The sequence below is a fragment of the Hyla sarda genome, chromosome 12 (genome assembly GCF_029499605.1).
Source record: "Hyla sarda isolate aHylSar1 chromosome 12, aHylSar1.hap1, whole genome shotgun sequence".
Lineage (NCBI taxonomy): Eukaryota > Metazoa > Chordata > Amphibia > Anura > Hylidae > Hyla > Hyla sarda.
Window position 1 is genome coordinate 15,404,189 of NC_079200.1, and position 14,671 is coordinate 15,418,859.

Here is a 14,671-nt window from a genome sequence, read left to right on the forward strand (position 1 = left end):
TTTCTCCTACTCTGGACAGTTCCTAAAATGGACAGAGATGTCAGCAGAGAGCACTGTGGTCATGATGTCAGCAGAGAGCTCTGTGTTCCAAAAAGAAAACAATTTCCTCTGTAGTATTCAGCAGCTAATAAGTACTGGAAGGATTAAGATTTTTTAATAGAAGTAATTTACAAATCTGTTTCACTTTCTGGCACCAGTTCATTTGAAAAAAAAAATTATAATAATTTCCACCGGAGTATCCCTTTAAAAAAATGTAATCCTTCCAGTACTTATCAGCTACTATATACTACAGAGGAAGTTGTATTTCTTTCTGGAGTTCTTTCCAGTCTGACCACAGTGCTCTCTGCTGACACCTGTCAGTATCAGGAACTTTCCGGAAAACAAGCAAATCCCCATAGCAAAGCTCTCCTGCTCTGGACAGTTCCTGAAACGGACAGAGGTGTCAGCAGAGAGCACTGTGGTCAAACAGAAAATAACTACACAACTTCCTGGGGAGCACACAGCAGCTAAGTACAGGAAGGATCAGGATTTTTTTTATATAAGTAATTTACAAATCTGTTTAACTTTCTGGCACCAGTTGATTTAAAAATAAATAAATAAATTTTGTTTTCCACCGGAGTACCCCTTTAAATAGAGCTGACTCGTGACGGCTTCGGGGACCATCAACAACAGCCTGTTTTGGAGTTTCAAAACGGAACATTTTAACCTAAAACTTATACGTAAAAACCATTTACAGCTAACTTAGTAACCAGCATTGTTTTCCTACCCAAACTTTGTGGGAGAGGAAGAGCAACAATGAAGGTCTCCTCCTCGTATCCCCCTCCTCCGTACAGTTGGCAGGATGTTTAAAAGTCCTGGACAATCTCTGCAGCCCAAAAGTATGTGATTAGGAGATGTACTGGAAGTCCGATAGACTTTAGTTTTATATATCTATATATAGATTATACACCTCCAAGCCTTAGTGGGTCTCTGCATGACTATAAAACTACATTCCTTAAAGGGGTACTCCACTGGAAAACTTTTTTTTTTTCTTTTTCTTTTTTTCTTTCTTTTTTTTTTTTAAATCAACTGGTGCCAGAAAGTTAAACTGATTTGTAAATTACTCCTATTAAAAAAAAAAAAACTAAAAAAAAACTTAATCCTTCCAGTACTTATCAGCTGCTATATGCTCCACAGGAAGTTCTTTTCTTTTTGAATGTGCTTTCTGCCTAATCACAGTGCTCTCTGCTGACACCTCTGTCCATTTTAGGAACTGTCTAGAGCAGAATAGGATTTCCATGGGTATTTACTCCAGTTCCTAAAATGAACAGAGGTGTCAGCAGAGAGCACTGTGGTCGGACAGAAAGGAAATTGAAAAAGAAAAGAACTTCCTGTGGAGCATACAGCAGCTGATAAGTACTGGAAGGATTAAGATTTTTTTAATAGAAGTAATTTACAAATTGTCCAGTGGAGTACCCCTTTTAAAGGTAACCTGTTATCACTTTCATGCTGCCCGAATTATGTTATCAGTGCGATCCAGGTGGCTTCTCCCTACCACGCCGGCTTTGATCTTTTTGATGTCTGCCTATACCCAAACGGGAATAGATCAATCAAGGCTGCTGGGGCAGGGAGAAGCCTCCGGGGAGCGCTGTCATGACTTGCAGTTCGGGCAGCATAAGAGTAATGACTGGTTCTCTTGTGGGAGAAAGCCAAGCAACAACCCCCATGGGACTGATTTGCAGCACCCACTACCTTTTAGGAGCAGCCCTGTCTGAGGGTTGTTCAGTGTTGCAGCTCAGCTCCTTTTGCAGTGACTAGAACTAAGTTGCAATACCACACCCAACCTGTGGATAGGTGTGGTGCTATTTATTTGGACGAAAGCAGCCATGTTTTTCTAAAACTAGGCAGCTTTCGTCCAGGTGGTGTACCAGGCGCTATGAAAGGAAATGCAATACTGTACGGCATTTTTTATTGTAAGCTTCCAGGGGGCGTGGTTAGCAACCATTTTTTTGCACTTAACTTATCACTTTTGCACAGTTGGGTTTTTGGTGTGTTGGTGTTTTTGGTGTGTTGGTGTTTTTGGTGTGTTGGTGTTTTTGGTGTGTTGGTGTTTTTGGTGTGTTGGTGTTTTTGGTGTGTTGGTGTTGTTGGTGTTGTTGGTGTTGTTGGTGTTGTTGGTGTTGTTGGTGTTGTTGGTGTTTTTTGGTGTTTATGGTGTTGTTGGTGTTTTGTTGTGTTTTGTTTTTATTTTATTTTTTTTTGCACTTTTATTTGCGCAAATTTATGAAGTGACAAAGTAAGTTTTGCGCAGCTGGTTTCGCATTGCACAAAAATCTGCGCTAATAAATGAATTCCATAAGTGATGCCTTATGACGCCAAGCGCGTTTAACTTTACTGGGGCACATAGAGTCCGAGAACACAAACCCACTGGGATCATACATTTAAAAAAGCGGTTATCCAAGGTTAGGAAAAGCTAATTTTATTCCAAAAAGAGCGCCACACCTGTCCTCAGTTTGTGTGTGGTATTGCTGCTTACTTACGTTGAGGTTGTAATACCACACACAACCTGAGGACATGGGTGGCGTGGTTTTTGTTAGAAATTAGTTCAGTTTCTCTCTTCCTGGATAAGTCTGTGTTCACACGTTGCAGCTTATTAGCGGTACGGTAACTAATCACCACATGTCTTTTGTCGTAAATGATCATTACACATCATCTTGTGGTAAAAATGGCAATAACGCATGCGGTAATGTAGTTGCGGTACCGCAAATGAGCCGCAACATGTAAACACAGACTTATCCAGAATTGGAGAAACAGAGCTAATATCTTTAAAAAAAAATTTTTTTTAAATTGCACCACCCCTGTCCTCAGGTTGTGTGTGGTATTACAACTTCAATGTAAGTAACCCGCAATACCACTCACAAACTGAGGACAGGCGTGGCGCACTTTTTGGAATAAAATCAGCTCTTTTTCAGATATTATCCAAGATCTGATCATAAAGTCAGATCTTGGATAACCCCCTATTTTTTTTTTAAATGTATGATCCCAGTAGATCTGTGGTCTCAAACCCGATGTGCCTCCAGCTGTTGCAAAACTACAACTCCCAGCATGCCCGGACAGCCTTTGGCTGTCCGGGCATGCTGGGAGTTGTAGTTTTGCAACAGCTGGAGGAACACTAGTAGAGGAAACACTGCTTTAACCCATGACACTGATTTCTTCCCAAAACAGCGCCACCCCTGTCCTCAGTTTGTGCGTGGTATTGCAGCTCCATCCCATTGAAGTGAATGGAGCAGAGTGGTAATACCATACACAACCTGAGGACAGGGGTGGCGCTGTCTTTAATAGCCATTTGCCAGAGCTAATTTCTTCTACACATTATTTGTGGTGAAACACTAGAACGCATGCAGTACTTAGCCACAACATGTGAACACAGCCTTATCCATAATTTATTTCAAAGTAGTAGTGCCCCTCCGTGCCCATGATCCCAGTGGGTCTATATTCTCCAACTCAGTGTGCCTCCAACTGTTGCAAAACTACAACTCCCAGCATGCCCGGACAGCCTTCGGCTTTCCGGGCATGCTAGAAGTTGTAGTTTTGCAACAGCTGGAGGCACACTATTTTAAAGGGGTGCTTTACTGGAAAATATTTTATTTTTTTTTAAATCAACTGGCTCCAGAAAGTTAAACAGATTTGTAAATTACTTCTATAAAAAAATCTTAATCCTTCCAGTACTTATCAGTTGCTGTATAATCCACAGGAAGTTCTTTTATTTTTGAATTTCCTTTCTGTCAGGACCACAGTGCTCTCTGTTGACACCTCTGTCTGTATCAGGAACTGTCCAGAGCAGGAGAGGTTTGCTATAGGGATTGTCTCCTACTCTGGACAGTTCCTGACATGGACATAGGTGTCAGCAGAGAGCACTGTGGTCAGACAGAAAAGAAATTCAAAAAGAAAAGAACTTCCTCTGTATTCTACAGCAGCTGATAAGCACTGAAAGGATTAAGATTTTTTAATAGAAGGAAATTACAAATCTGTTTTAACTTTCTGACACCAGTTAATTTAAAAAAAAATATTTTTTTCAGTGGAGTACTCCATTAACCCATGATAAAGATTTCTTCCTAAAACAGCGCCACCCATGTCCTCAGGTTGTGTGTGGTATTGCAGTTCAGTCCCATTGCAGTAAATGGAGCAAAGCTGTAATACCACGCACAACCTAATAACAGGGGGGGTGCTGTCTTTGGAAGAAATTCAGCTCTTATATTTTTTATTTTTTATTTAATTTTTTATCCTGGATAAGTTATTGCCCCAGAAAACAAACGCTTGGGGGAAAAAAAAAAAAAAGCAGCCATTGGTTTCAGATGGCAGAATTTGCATCCGTCTTGGCCCTGGACAGCGCTGTTTACTGGCACCGATCGTCTGAGCACAATCGGCCCCCAAAGGACGCGGCGTCCCCGGTGAGAGCCTTGCGTTTGTGTTGCACCATCCCCTGACACTTGTCACAGGCTACAATAGGAAGCTGCAAACAAGCAATTTCTGGCGCGTAGCGAGACATGGAGCCATTAAAGACGTCATTGCCGGGTGTCTAATGATTTCACATACGCTTCGCCGCGCTCCTCTACTCGTCACATGGCTCCCAGAGGGAAATGATGCAAAGAGCAGAATTTTTACATTTTATCTGAATTTGATTTTGTGTTTTGTCGACTCGACAAAGAGGAACCAATCCCTCTCCGTATCTTAGGGTGTTACGTTTTTAGTTCATTGTTTTAATATAACAACATTTTTTATTTTGAGAGACTATGTATAGATCCTGGTCACAACCTACTGTTATACAGGATTGGGGTGTCCGGGTAGGACGGGTAGCCGGTATAGTACCCACAGTCCTCACGGGGACTGTATAGTGTGCACAGTGAGGTCACAGAGCCTATATAGTGTGCACAGTGAGGTCACGGGGACTGTATAGTGTGCACAGTGAGGTCACGGGGACTGTATAGTGTGCACAGTGAGGTCACGGGGACTGTATAGTGTGCACAGTGAGGTCACAGGGCCTATATAGTGTGCACAGTGAGGTCACGGGGACTGTATAGTGTGCACAGTGAGGTCACGGGGACTGTATAGTTTGCACAGTGAGGTCACAGGGCCTATATAGTGTGCACAGTGAGGTCACAGAGCCGGTATAGTGTGCACAGTGAGGTCACAGAGCCTGTATAGTGTGCACAGTGAGGTCACAGAGCCTGTATAGTGTGTGCACAGTGAGGTCACGGGGACTGTATAGTGTGCCCAGTGAGGTCACGGGGACTGTATAGTGTGCACAGTGAGGTCACGGGGACTGTATAGTGTGCACAGTGAGGTCACGGGGACTGTATAGTGTGCACAGTGAGGTCACGGGGACTGTATAGTGTGCACAGTGAGGTCACGGGGACTGTATAGTGTGCACAGTGAGGTCACGGGGACTGTATAGTGTGCACAGTGAGGTCACGGGGACTGTATAGTGTGCACAGTGAGGTCACGGGGACTGTATAGTGTGCACAGTGAGGTCACGGGGACTGTATAGTGTGCACAGTGAGGTCACGGGGACTGTATAGTGTGCACAGTGAGGTCACGGGGACTGTATAGTGTGCACAGTGAGGTCACGGGGACTGTATAGTGTGCACAGTGAGGTCACGGGGACTGTATAGTGTGCACAGTGAGGTCACGGGGACTGTATAGTGTGCACAGTGAGGTCACGGGGACTGTATAGTGTGCAAGTGAGGTCACGGGGACTGTATAGTGCGCACAGGGAGGTCACGGAGCCTGTATAGTGCCCACAGGGAGGTCACGGAGCCTGTATAGTGTGCACAGTGAGGTCACGGGGACTGTATAGTGTGCACAGTGAGGTCACGGGGACTGTATAGTGCCCACAGGGAGGTCACGAAGCCTGTATAGTGTGCACAGTGAGGTCACGGGGACTGTATAGTGCCCACAGGGAGGTCACGGAGCCTGTATAGTGTGCACAGTGAGGTCACGGAGCCTGTATAGTGTGCACAGTGAGGTCATGGGGACTGTATAGTGTGCACAGTGAGGTCACGGGGACTGTATAGTGTGCACAGTGAGGTCACGGGGACTGTCTGAGCATGGTCAGGTGTCACTTTAAGGATAATAAAAAAGCACTGCAGTGAATAAAGGCTTGTACTGCATTAGGTCATAGTATGGGAATATGTAGAGTGATGTCACAGAAGGATTATAAACACTGCAACATTTTTATAAAAATTCAGATGTTACTGTACAGATACAGTGTACGCGGACGGCCATCTTGCAGAACAGTGATGGTGAACAGCAGGTTGTTCCCACTTCCAAGTTTTCCCTACAAATTGTTGCCTCCGGCCACTTTACCATCCAGCTTATTCCAGTGGGGGGCGCCGATCGCCCAAATCGAGTGATGCTGCTGCTTTCTATAAAGAAAAAACAAAGCAGTCAGAGGGTCCAAAAGTGAATATGGCTCCATCAATCTGCGCACACTCCCTCCCCTGTTCTGCCTAGCTGCACTTTTTTTTTTTTTTTTTAAAGAGCGTAGAATATTTAATAGGTGAAATGTTTTGTGCACAGGACGTATGACGCAACAGAGTTTTTTTTTTTTTTTTAATCCAAAGGGTCAGGAGGTCAGTAGCCAGGCAAGACACAAACTGTCATGGGAGGAAGAGTTGGAAAAGTTAAAAACAAAGCTAACGGACTGAAAAAAAATGGAAAAAAGAAAAAGCTAAAGTGGAACCGGCACTGCACTACATTAAAAAAAAAACACTAACAAAGTGATAAAAAGAAAAAAAAACTTAGAAAACCATAAAGAAGAATCGGCAGTTCTAGGCTAAAATGACCCTTACGTGACAAGTGTTTTCCACCCGTAATAACTCCACTAAATATTAGTCATGTTACCTGAAAGCACCTTGGATGTCCTGCGGGCCTGTTCTTCTGAGCGTTGGGTGGGTCTCCTACCGGCTGCCAGATACTTAACAGGGTTTAATTGCTGTTAATTGCCAAGTAGGAAGTGCAGATCATGGCTGTCAGGATTCAACTTGGTTGGGTCGAAAGATGGCAGGTTAGACCTCTGTAAACTACGGAGATTAAATGGCTGACAATAAACTTCTAATAAACTACCTGAGCGTGCATGTTGTCTGTCAAATGTCCGGTTCCTTCCCATACACATGCGTTCTTGGGGAGACGGTAGTAAGTCACTGGTGGTGGAGTATTTTCCCAGGAACAAAAGGACCAAGTATACTGCAATCTGATGATCCCGGGCGATCTCTCCTCTGGCATCTTCTGTAGAGTCTGGAGGCCACATTATATGGTTCCTCCCCATACACATGCATGTTTGGAGAGATGGTAGTAAGCCACTGCCAGGTACCTCTGGTGGTGGAGTATTTTCCCAAGAACAAAAGGACCAAGTATACTGCAATCTGATGTTCCCAGGTCATCTCTCCTCTGGCATCTTCTGTAGAGTCTGGAGGCCACGTCCACATTAGATGGTCTGCCAAACTCTCAACCTCCCCCCCCCCAAATGGCTGAACTCTGCCAACTTGGTGTCTGACGAGCCTCAGGATGAAAACTGGGAGCTTTGGATGGTCCACAAAGTCAGTGGAACCTGCTGATTTCTGAGGTCCGACCAGGTGTAAAAGGTTGTCCCAACTTATCCCTGAAAGATCACTTGTTCTCAATGGAGAGGGAGGAGTCGGGCAGTAATGTCATCTATACAAGCATTGGTTGTCAGTGTATGGCCGCCTTAAAGGGGTACTCTGGTGCTCCAGTGTCCTGAACACTTACTTCAGAATGCTCGGAGCCAGAGGCTGTGATCGTGATGTAACATCACGCCCCCTCCCATAGACATGAATGGAGGGGGCATGACGTCACGGGGGTCGTGGTTGCAATCTCCCACGCCGGGTGCTGTGGGAGATTGCACGGGGAACCAGCAGTGGGAACTCCGCTAGCTGTCGATATGTGAGCTTTTAATAGGTTTGTGTTTTTACCATGGGGGATTTCTTGAACGTTTTCCCGTTACCCTACCATGGTCAATATTCTGGGATTTGATGGCTAGTTCACTCACCCATTGCCTTTTGGCAGAATCGTATCCCTATTGTACGGGCTCATGCACACTGGTGTGGTTACGGCTCTGTTGTAAATGTCATCCGACTGAGACTGTGATTCTGCTGCTTATAGAGAAGATCCTGCATAAGTTCAACCTTCCTTTCCACTCAGTGTCTACAATTCCACATTAGAAGAGGCAGGGGTTAGTACCTCATGCATGGTCCTAAAGGCGACATTCTGTCCTTCTTGAACACTAGATAACAAATACTGAATTACTTGTAAACCAATGCTGTGAGGCCTTTCAGGTTTCTTCTTGTTCTCTTACGGAACTTTTTTTTTTTTCCTTCCCAGTTGCCTTTCACAGCCCTCCGGTGAAAATCAAAAAGGAACAGGCCAGCTCCTGTTCAGACCCCAGTGTTTCGTGTAGCCAGAAGCAGTTTCAATACCGAAATGGGGAGCAGTGCCTTTATGCCAGGTGAGTGCCGCGGCTGCATGTATCCTATTGTTAGAAGATGGTGTGGTTGGTTACCAGCTTGTTACCTTGGTTTGAGGTTGCGTTTTAACCTTTCTTTCCGTCTGCAGTGCCTATGACCAAACAGCAAGACAAGTCAACATAAAGTCCCCAAATCAGGGAGCTCAAGTGTCCCCAATCCCTCACTTCTCCAGACAAGACAGAGGATATGTCAATCCACAGGGCTCATCACAACCTGTCCAGTCTGGAGGATATCTCATAGAACATGGGTACGTATAGTGTCCCAGAAATCCCATACATACTGAATGTAAAATCTATAGCCTGTCTTCATGTGTAGCGATACTCAAAGCAAGCAAGATACCCTTCAAGATCGCCTAAATTTAAATGACTTAACCTTTGAACTGGGGCATTGAATGGAATGTTGTGGTAGCACTATTTCTTCTTATCCTTCAGATCCCGGTACCAACAGCAGCTGCCAGAGATGTGCCACTCCTTTCCATCCACACAGAACATGACTAGGGAGTCTCCGGCGAACTACCAACGCCAGATGTCTGAGCCATGTCTCCAGTATCCACAGCAAAGCTTCAAACAGGAGTACCATGATCCAATGTATGACCAGGCAAACCGCGCCGGAACCAGCAGGCCTCACCGATACCCATCCAATGTGATCATCAAGCAGGAGCAGACGGATTATGCCTATGATTCAGGTAAGACCTGTTTTTATCGAAAAAGAGAAATCAATGGTAGAGCTTCTTTATATCTGTTCCAAATGTATGTGTGTGTATAGATAGATAGATAGATATGTGTGTGTGTATGTATATGTGTATATAATATATATATATATATATATATATATATATATTAATATATGTGATCCAGCATAAGTATCAAACGGCTGGAGATAATTCAATTAAACTTAGTACATGTGTTTCTTATGTCACATAAAAATATAGTAAAGCTTAAAGGAGAACTCCAGAATAGGAAAATTGTGCCAGCAGTAAAAAAAAAAAAAAAAAAAATACATACCTTCCTTCGCTCCCCTGGTTCCTCCGGTAACCCACTCCGGTCTGCGGCGCGATCCTTAAGATAAATCTCCTGATCACGTTACTATTGGCTTCAGAGGTTGCCCAGACCTGCTGACGTACCAGGAGAACTCCAGAATAGGAAAATTGTCCTCCATACTGCCAGCAGTAAAAAAAAATAGATACATACCTTCCTTCGCTCCCCTGGTGCCTCCGGTAACCCACTCCGGTCTGCGGCGCGATCCTCTTCCTGGTTGCCGGTGGTCAGCGAGTCATACCGCACTCAGCCAATCACCAGCCGGTGATAGGCTGATCGGCAGTGTGACGTTTTCGGCCCCGGCAGCAGGTGCCGCTCAGCCTGTCGCCGGCCGAGTCGGGACTTCGCTGCGGCTGGTGATTGGCTGAGTGCGGTATGACTCGCTGACCACCGGCAACCAGGAAGAGAATCGCGCCGCAGACGGGAGTGGGTTACCGGAGGCACCAGGGGAGCGAAGGAAGGTATGTATCTATTTATTTTTTCTACTGCTGGCAGTATGGAGGACAATTTTCCTATTCTGGAGTTCTCCTGGTACGTCGGCAGGTCTGGGCAACCTCTGAAACCAATAGTAACGTGATCAGGAGATTTATCTTAAGTCTATTTGACTTCTGGTACGTCTCCTCATCGTGTTCCAGTGGTGCTGCTGAGATTGCCCAGGAGTTATAAACATCCTATCACCAGACCAACGTCATAATAAAGTGTTATTTAAGCGTCTGGCCGGGCAGGTTGAAAAGATTTCGGGCTAAAAGGGTGAGGGGATAGAGAAGACCTCCCTGCAGGGGCAGAGAGTATGGTAACTCTTCAGTAAGGAGTTCAGGGAGGACAAGGAGCCTATCATTGCTGGGCCTTCAGGAGACTGGGAAAGCTGGGTGGCAGGCAGAATGCCTGCCACCCAGCTTTCCTAGTCTCCTGAAGAACGTTGCTTTTCCTCTCACACAACAAGTAGGAAGACCGGGCAATGGCTGGTATTTAACTAGTTAAAAATAACGGAGAATGTATCGTATTCTAGCATGCAGACGTTGAAAAATTAGCATTTTTTATTTTGTTTGCCCATCCGGCATGGATTAGTGGTCTCCATGATTTCCTATAAGTTTATACGATAACGTTTTACCGATCCGATGGTGTATGGACAAGCCTACGTTGTGCCAAATTGTCATTCTGATATAAAAAAAAAAGGCTCACACCACCATTGGGACTTCATCCGCTTAATAGTGAACACACAAATGGGCCCATTGGTGTCTGTTGTGCAAAGGGTCCATTAGGCACCGAACTTACCAGGAAATGGACGAAGCACAACAGTGGTGTGAACTTAAACGGGTACTCCGATGGATTTTTCTTTTTTTTTTTTTTTTTTTGGGACCCTACCCTTCTTAATGGGTTAAAATGTTGTTTTTTTTCAGTAGCTGAATGGCTACCTATATGTGGCGTCTGAATACTTGTATCCCTGTAGCCTCCGCGCAGTCTGTCTGCTTTGCCGGTGAGCTCATGTCTGTCTGGTCCGTACAGCGCCGCCGCATACGTTGGAATGTAAATAAAACGGCTTGTTTCAGTCACCTATATGAATGAAGTAAAGTGTCTTATAAAAACTCCCGAAATCGGCTGGCCGTGAAGTGACACCGCTAGACCTGTCAGGAGCCCTGGTCTGTGTTAGAAGGGGAGTTTTTAATTTCCTTCGGTTTCCTCTGCTCTTGGAAAGCTGTGATGTATAGGGGCAGAAATTGGTTTGGTGTGTACGGTGATATTGTCTGTGTTTTTTATTTATTTATTTTTTTCTGTCGTCTAGTGCCGCAAAGTATATAGCACGTTTTTGTTTTCCAGGGTGCCTCCAGCTGCTGCAAAACTACAACTCCCAGCATGCTGGGAGTTGTAGTTTTGTAGCAGCTGGAGGCACCATGGTTGCGAAACACCTAAATTTAAATTTAAAATGCACAAAAGATAAATACAGACCAACTAGGTGTAACTATACTATAAAGGGTTAATAAATGTAAATCAGTAGTAGGATCCAATACCAATTTTATGTAGATGGTGTAAATCCATAGTACAGCTTTAGGTAAAAAAAAAATAAATGTAATTAAATAAAAAAAATTATAAAATATATAAAAAAAAAATTTATTTAAAATAAAATGTATTTTAATTTATTTAATATATTTTATAATTTATTTATTTTTTATTTAATATATTTTTTTTATTTTTATTTCTTGACCTCATAAACTGTACTCTGAGGTCAAGAAATAAATAAAAATAAATAAAATAAAACAAAATATAAAAATTAAATATAATTATAAAATAAATATATAAAATAAATACATTTTAAATAAGTAAAATAATTTTTTATTTATTTCTTGACCTTAAACTACTGTGTGCAGTTTGAGGTCAAGAAATAAATTTAAAAAAATATTTATTTTGTTTAAAATATATATATATATATATATATATATATATATATATAATATAATTTATTTTTATCTCTTGACCTCATGAACGTACTCTAATTACTACTATAGATTTACACCATCTGCATAAAATTGGTATTGCATCCTACTACTGATTTACATTTATTAACCCTTTATAGTATAGTTAGAACTAGTAGGTCTGTATTTATCTTTTCTGTATTTTAAGCTGTTTACCAAAGCCTCGTGCCACCACAACACAGTGAAAAGGAGCAGGAAGCAGACAGCTCCGTACATAGTGCAGTGGCCATTTTGGGTACTGCAGCTCGGCTCTCATTAAAGCGCATGGTAGCGGAGTTGCAGTAACCCAGTGTGGCCATTGTATGGAGCCGTCTTTCTTGCTCTGTTGCACGATATGCGGTGGCATGGTAAAAGGCTGATCGGCAGTCGTGCTACTGTCGGCTACCCTGATCTGGTATCCTGCAGATAAGTCATCGATACATTTTGCCTGGAAAACCCAAATATAGAGGATGATTGTGTTATCCTAAGGGTCTGACCTCAGGGACCACCCCACCCCCTCCGCTCTCCAGAACATTCAGTGCTTATGTATCTCAGACTCAACCATAGACAGTGTATGCTGACACCCTGGTCCGTGCACAGGGAGAGACTGGGCCCAGTTCTGGAGATTGGGGGGGGGGGTGTCCCGGAGGTCAGACCCCACCTACCATCATACACTTATCCCCTATCTTGCGCTCTCTAGTGTCAATCAGGCCAGACTTTAGGGCAATGTCTGGGGCACAAAGGGACCTGACAAAATCCCTTTCACCTAATCCCAAGTCCCGGACAACCTCTCTCACAAGTGCAGGATATAGATCATTGACTTTTATGTGTAGGATCAATAATTAAAGATGTACAAATGGGAAGTGAATGGCAGGCGTAGTCTAGAGCTGTAGACAATGGGCTTAAAGGTTGTCACTAATGGTCTGGTTTTACGATTAATGATCATTGGCATGTATGGAAGTAAAATCCATCAACCCAGACTCCTGGAAACCTCTCCCCTCGATCAGGGCAGGTTTATGTAAAGCTTTGAAGGGAACTTGTAACAATTCAGTCCAATCTACAGGTATCCTGTTATAGAGCAGGAGGAGCTGAGCAGATGATATATACAATGCAGTACAATCTGCAGGTATCATGTTATAGAGCAGGAGGAGCTGAGCAGATTATATATACAATACAGTACAATCTGCAGGTATCATGTTATAGAGCAGGAGGAGCTGAGCAGATGATATATACAATACAGTACAATCTGCAGGTAACATGTTATAGAGCAGGAGGAGCTGAGCAGATGATATATACAATACAGTACAATCTGCAGGTAACATGTTATAGAGCAGGAGGAGCTGAGCAGATGATATATACAATACAGTACAATCTGCAGGTAACATGTTATAGAGCAGGAGGAGCTGAGCAGATGATATATACAGTACAATCTGCAGGTATCATGTTATAGAGCAGGAGGAGCTGAGTAGATGATATATACAATACAGTATAATCTGCAGGTAACATGTTATAGAGCAGGAGGAGCTGAGCAGATGAGATATATATGTGTTCTCCCTCTATACATCTGTCTGGTTACATATAGATGTTTATAGAGAATGAGTCGGGGTAAGAATTGTCCTGATGTGTTTCCAGAATACTGTGTAGCGGAGCCGCTTCTCGACTTATTTTTCGCCGTCCCCTGACCTTGCATTTTGGAGCTCCACGTTTTCCTGCATCCTCTACCAGGATTACATTACAACCTTGAATTGTAGCCCTCTCCCTCCCACCGCTCCTGCGAGTCACTAACTCAGACCCGGGCTCCTCGCTCTCTCTGAATGGAGTCTGAGGAATTTCATTCACAAAATGGAGGACGAGAGAAAGACAAGAAGTCCCCGTAGGGCTGTTCTGGTGCCGGCTTACAAAACTCGGCTGCTTTTTCATAGGCGGCTGACATCATAGCAGAAATATGGGCTGTCTTGCGGTAACACTATCTGTTACTGTATTTCTGCCCGAGGCTATTAAGGCGCTGGGAAAGGAAAAAAAAAATACATCAGTGCTATAGAGGTTACGAATACTCGACTGACAGGACTAAACTGCAGCCTTAACATTTCCACTTAAAGGAGAAGCGGCGAAAATAAGGAGAATGTTCGCGGGATTCAGAAAGGTGGTTTATTAATACTGTAGTACGGTGTTTCCCAACCAGGGGGCCTCCAGCTGTTGCAAAACTACAACTCCCAGCATGCCCGGACAGCCGTTGGCTGTCCGGGCATGCTGGAAGTTGTAGTTTTGCAACAGCTGGAGGCACCCTGGTTGGGAAACATTGCTGTAGTATTTTATGTCCCTTTTGTACCTGAGCCACACACGACAAATCAAGGTCAGACTAAGACCTGGAGCTTTAGTGTTCCGAAAGCATGAGCGGCCAATGGCTTCAGATTAGCAATGCACCTTACAAGGAGAACGTAAGTACGAGGACTCTGTATAGAAGAATGGGTCAAATTTCTGACCTGTCCTAGTGAAAAGTAAACGGGACCCAACAGTGCCCACATATAGATTTCATATATTATTATAATAATAATAATATATAATTATTATGAATAATATAAATATATATATTAACAATAAGTATAAAAAAATTATATATATATATATATATATATATATATATATATATATATATATATAT

General features: G+C 43.4%; 1 protein-coding gene across 7 annotated transcripts in view; it reads left to right on the plus strand.

The window, feature by feature from the left end:
* The window catches only part of ETV4 (ETS variant transcription factor 4), a 97,821-nt gene that overhangs the window by 69,188 nt on the left and 13,962 nt on the right, over positions 1-14,671 (plus strand). For all 7 annotated transcript variants that reach the window (XM_056547599.1, XM_056547600.1, XM_056547602.1 and 4 more), the window contains exons 6-8: positions 8,380-8,503; positions 8,611-8,769; positions 8,954-9,207. In XM_056547599.1, coding sequence (XP_056403574.1) covers positions 8,380-8,503; positions 8,611-8,769; positions 8,954-9,207 — 537 coding nt within the window. The remainder of the gene's footprint in view (positions 1-8,379; positions 8,504-8,610; positions 8,770-8,953; positions 9,208-14,671) is intronic.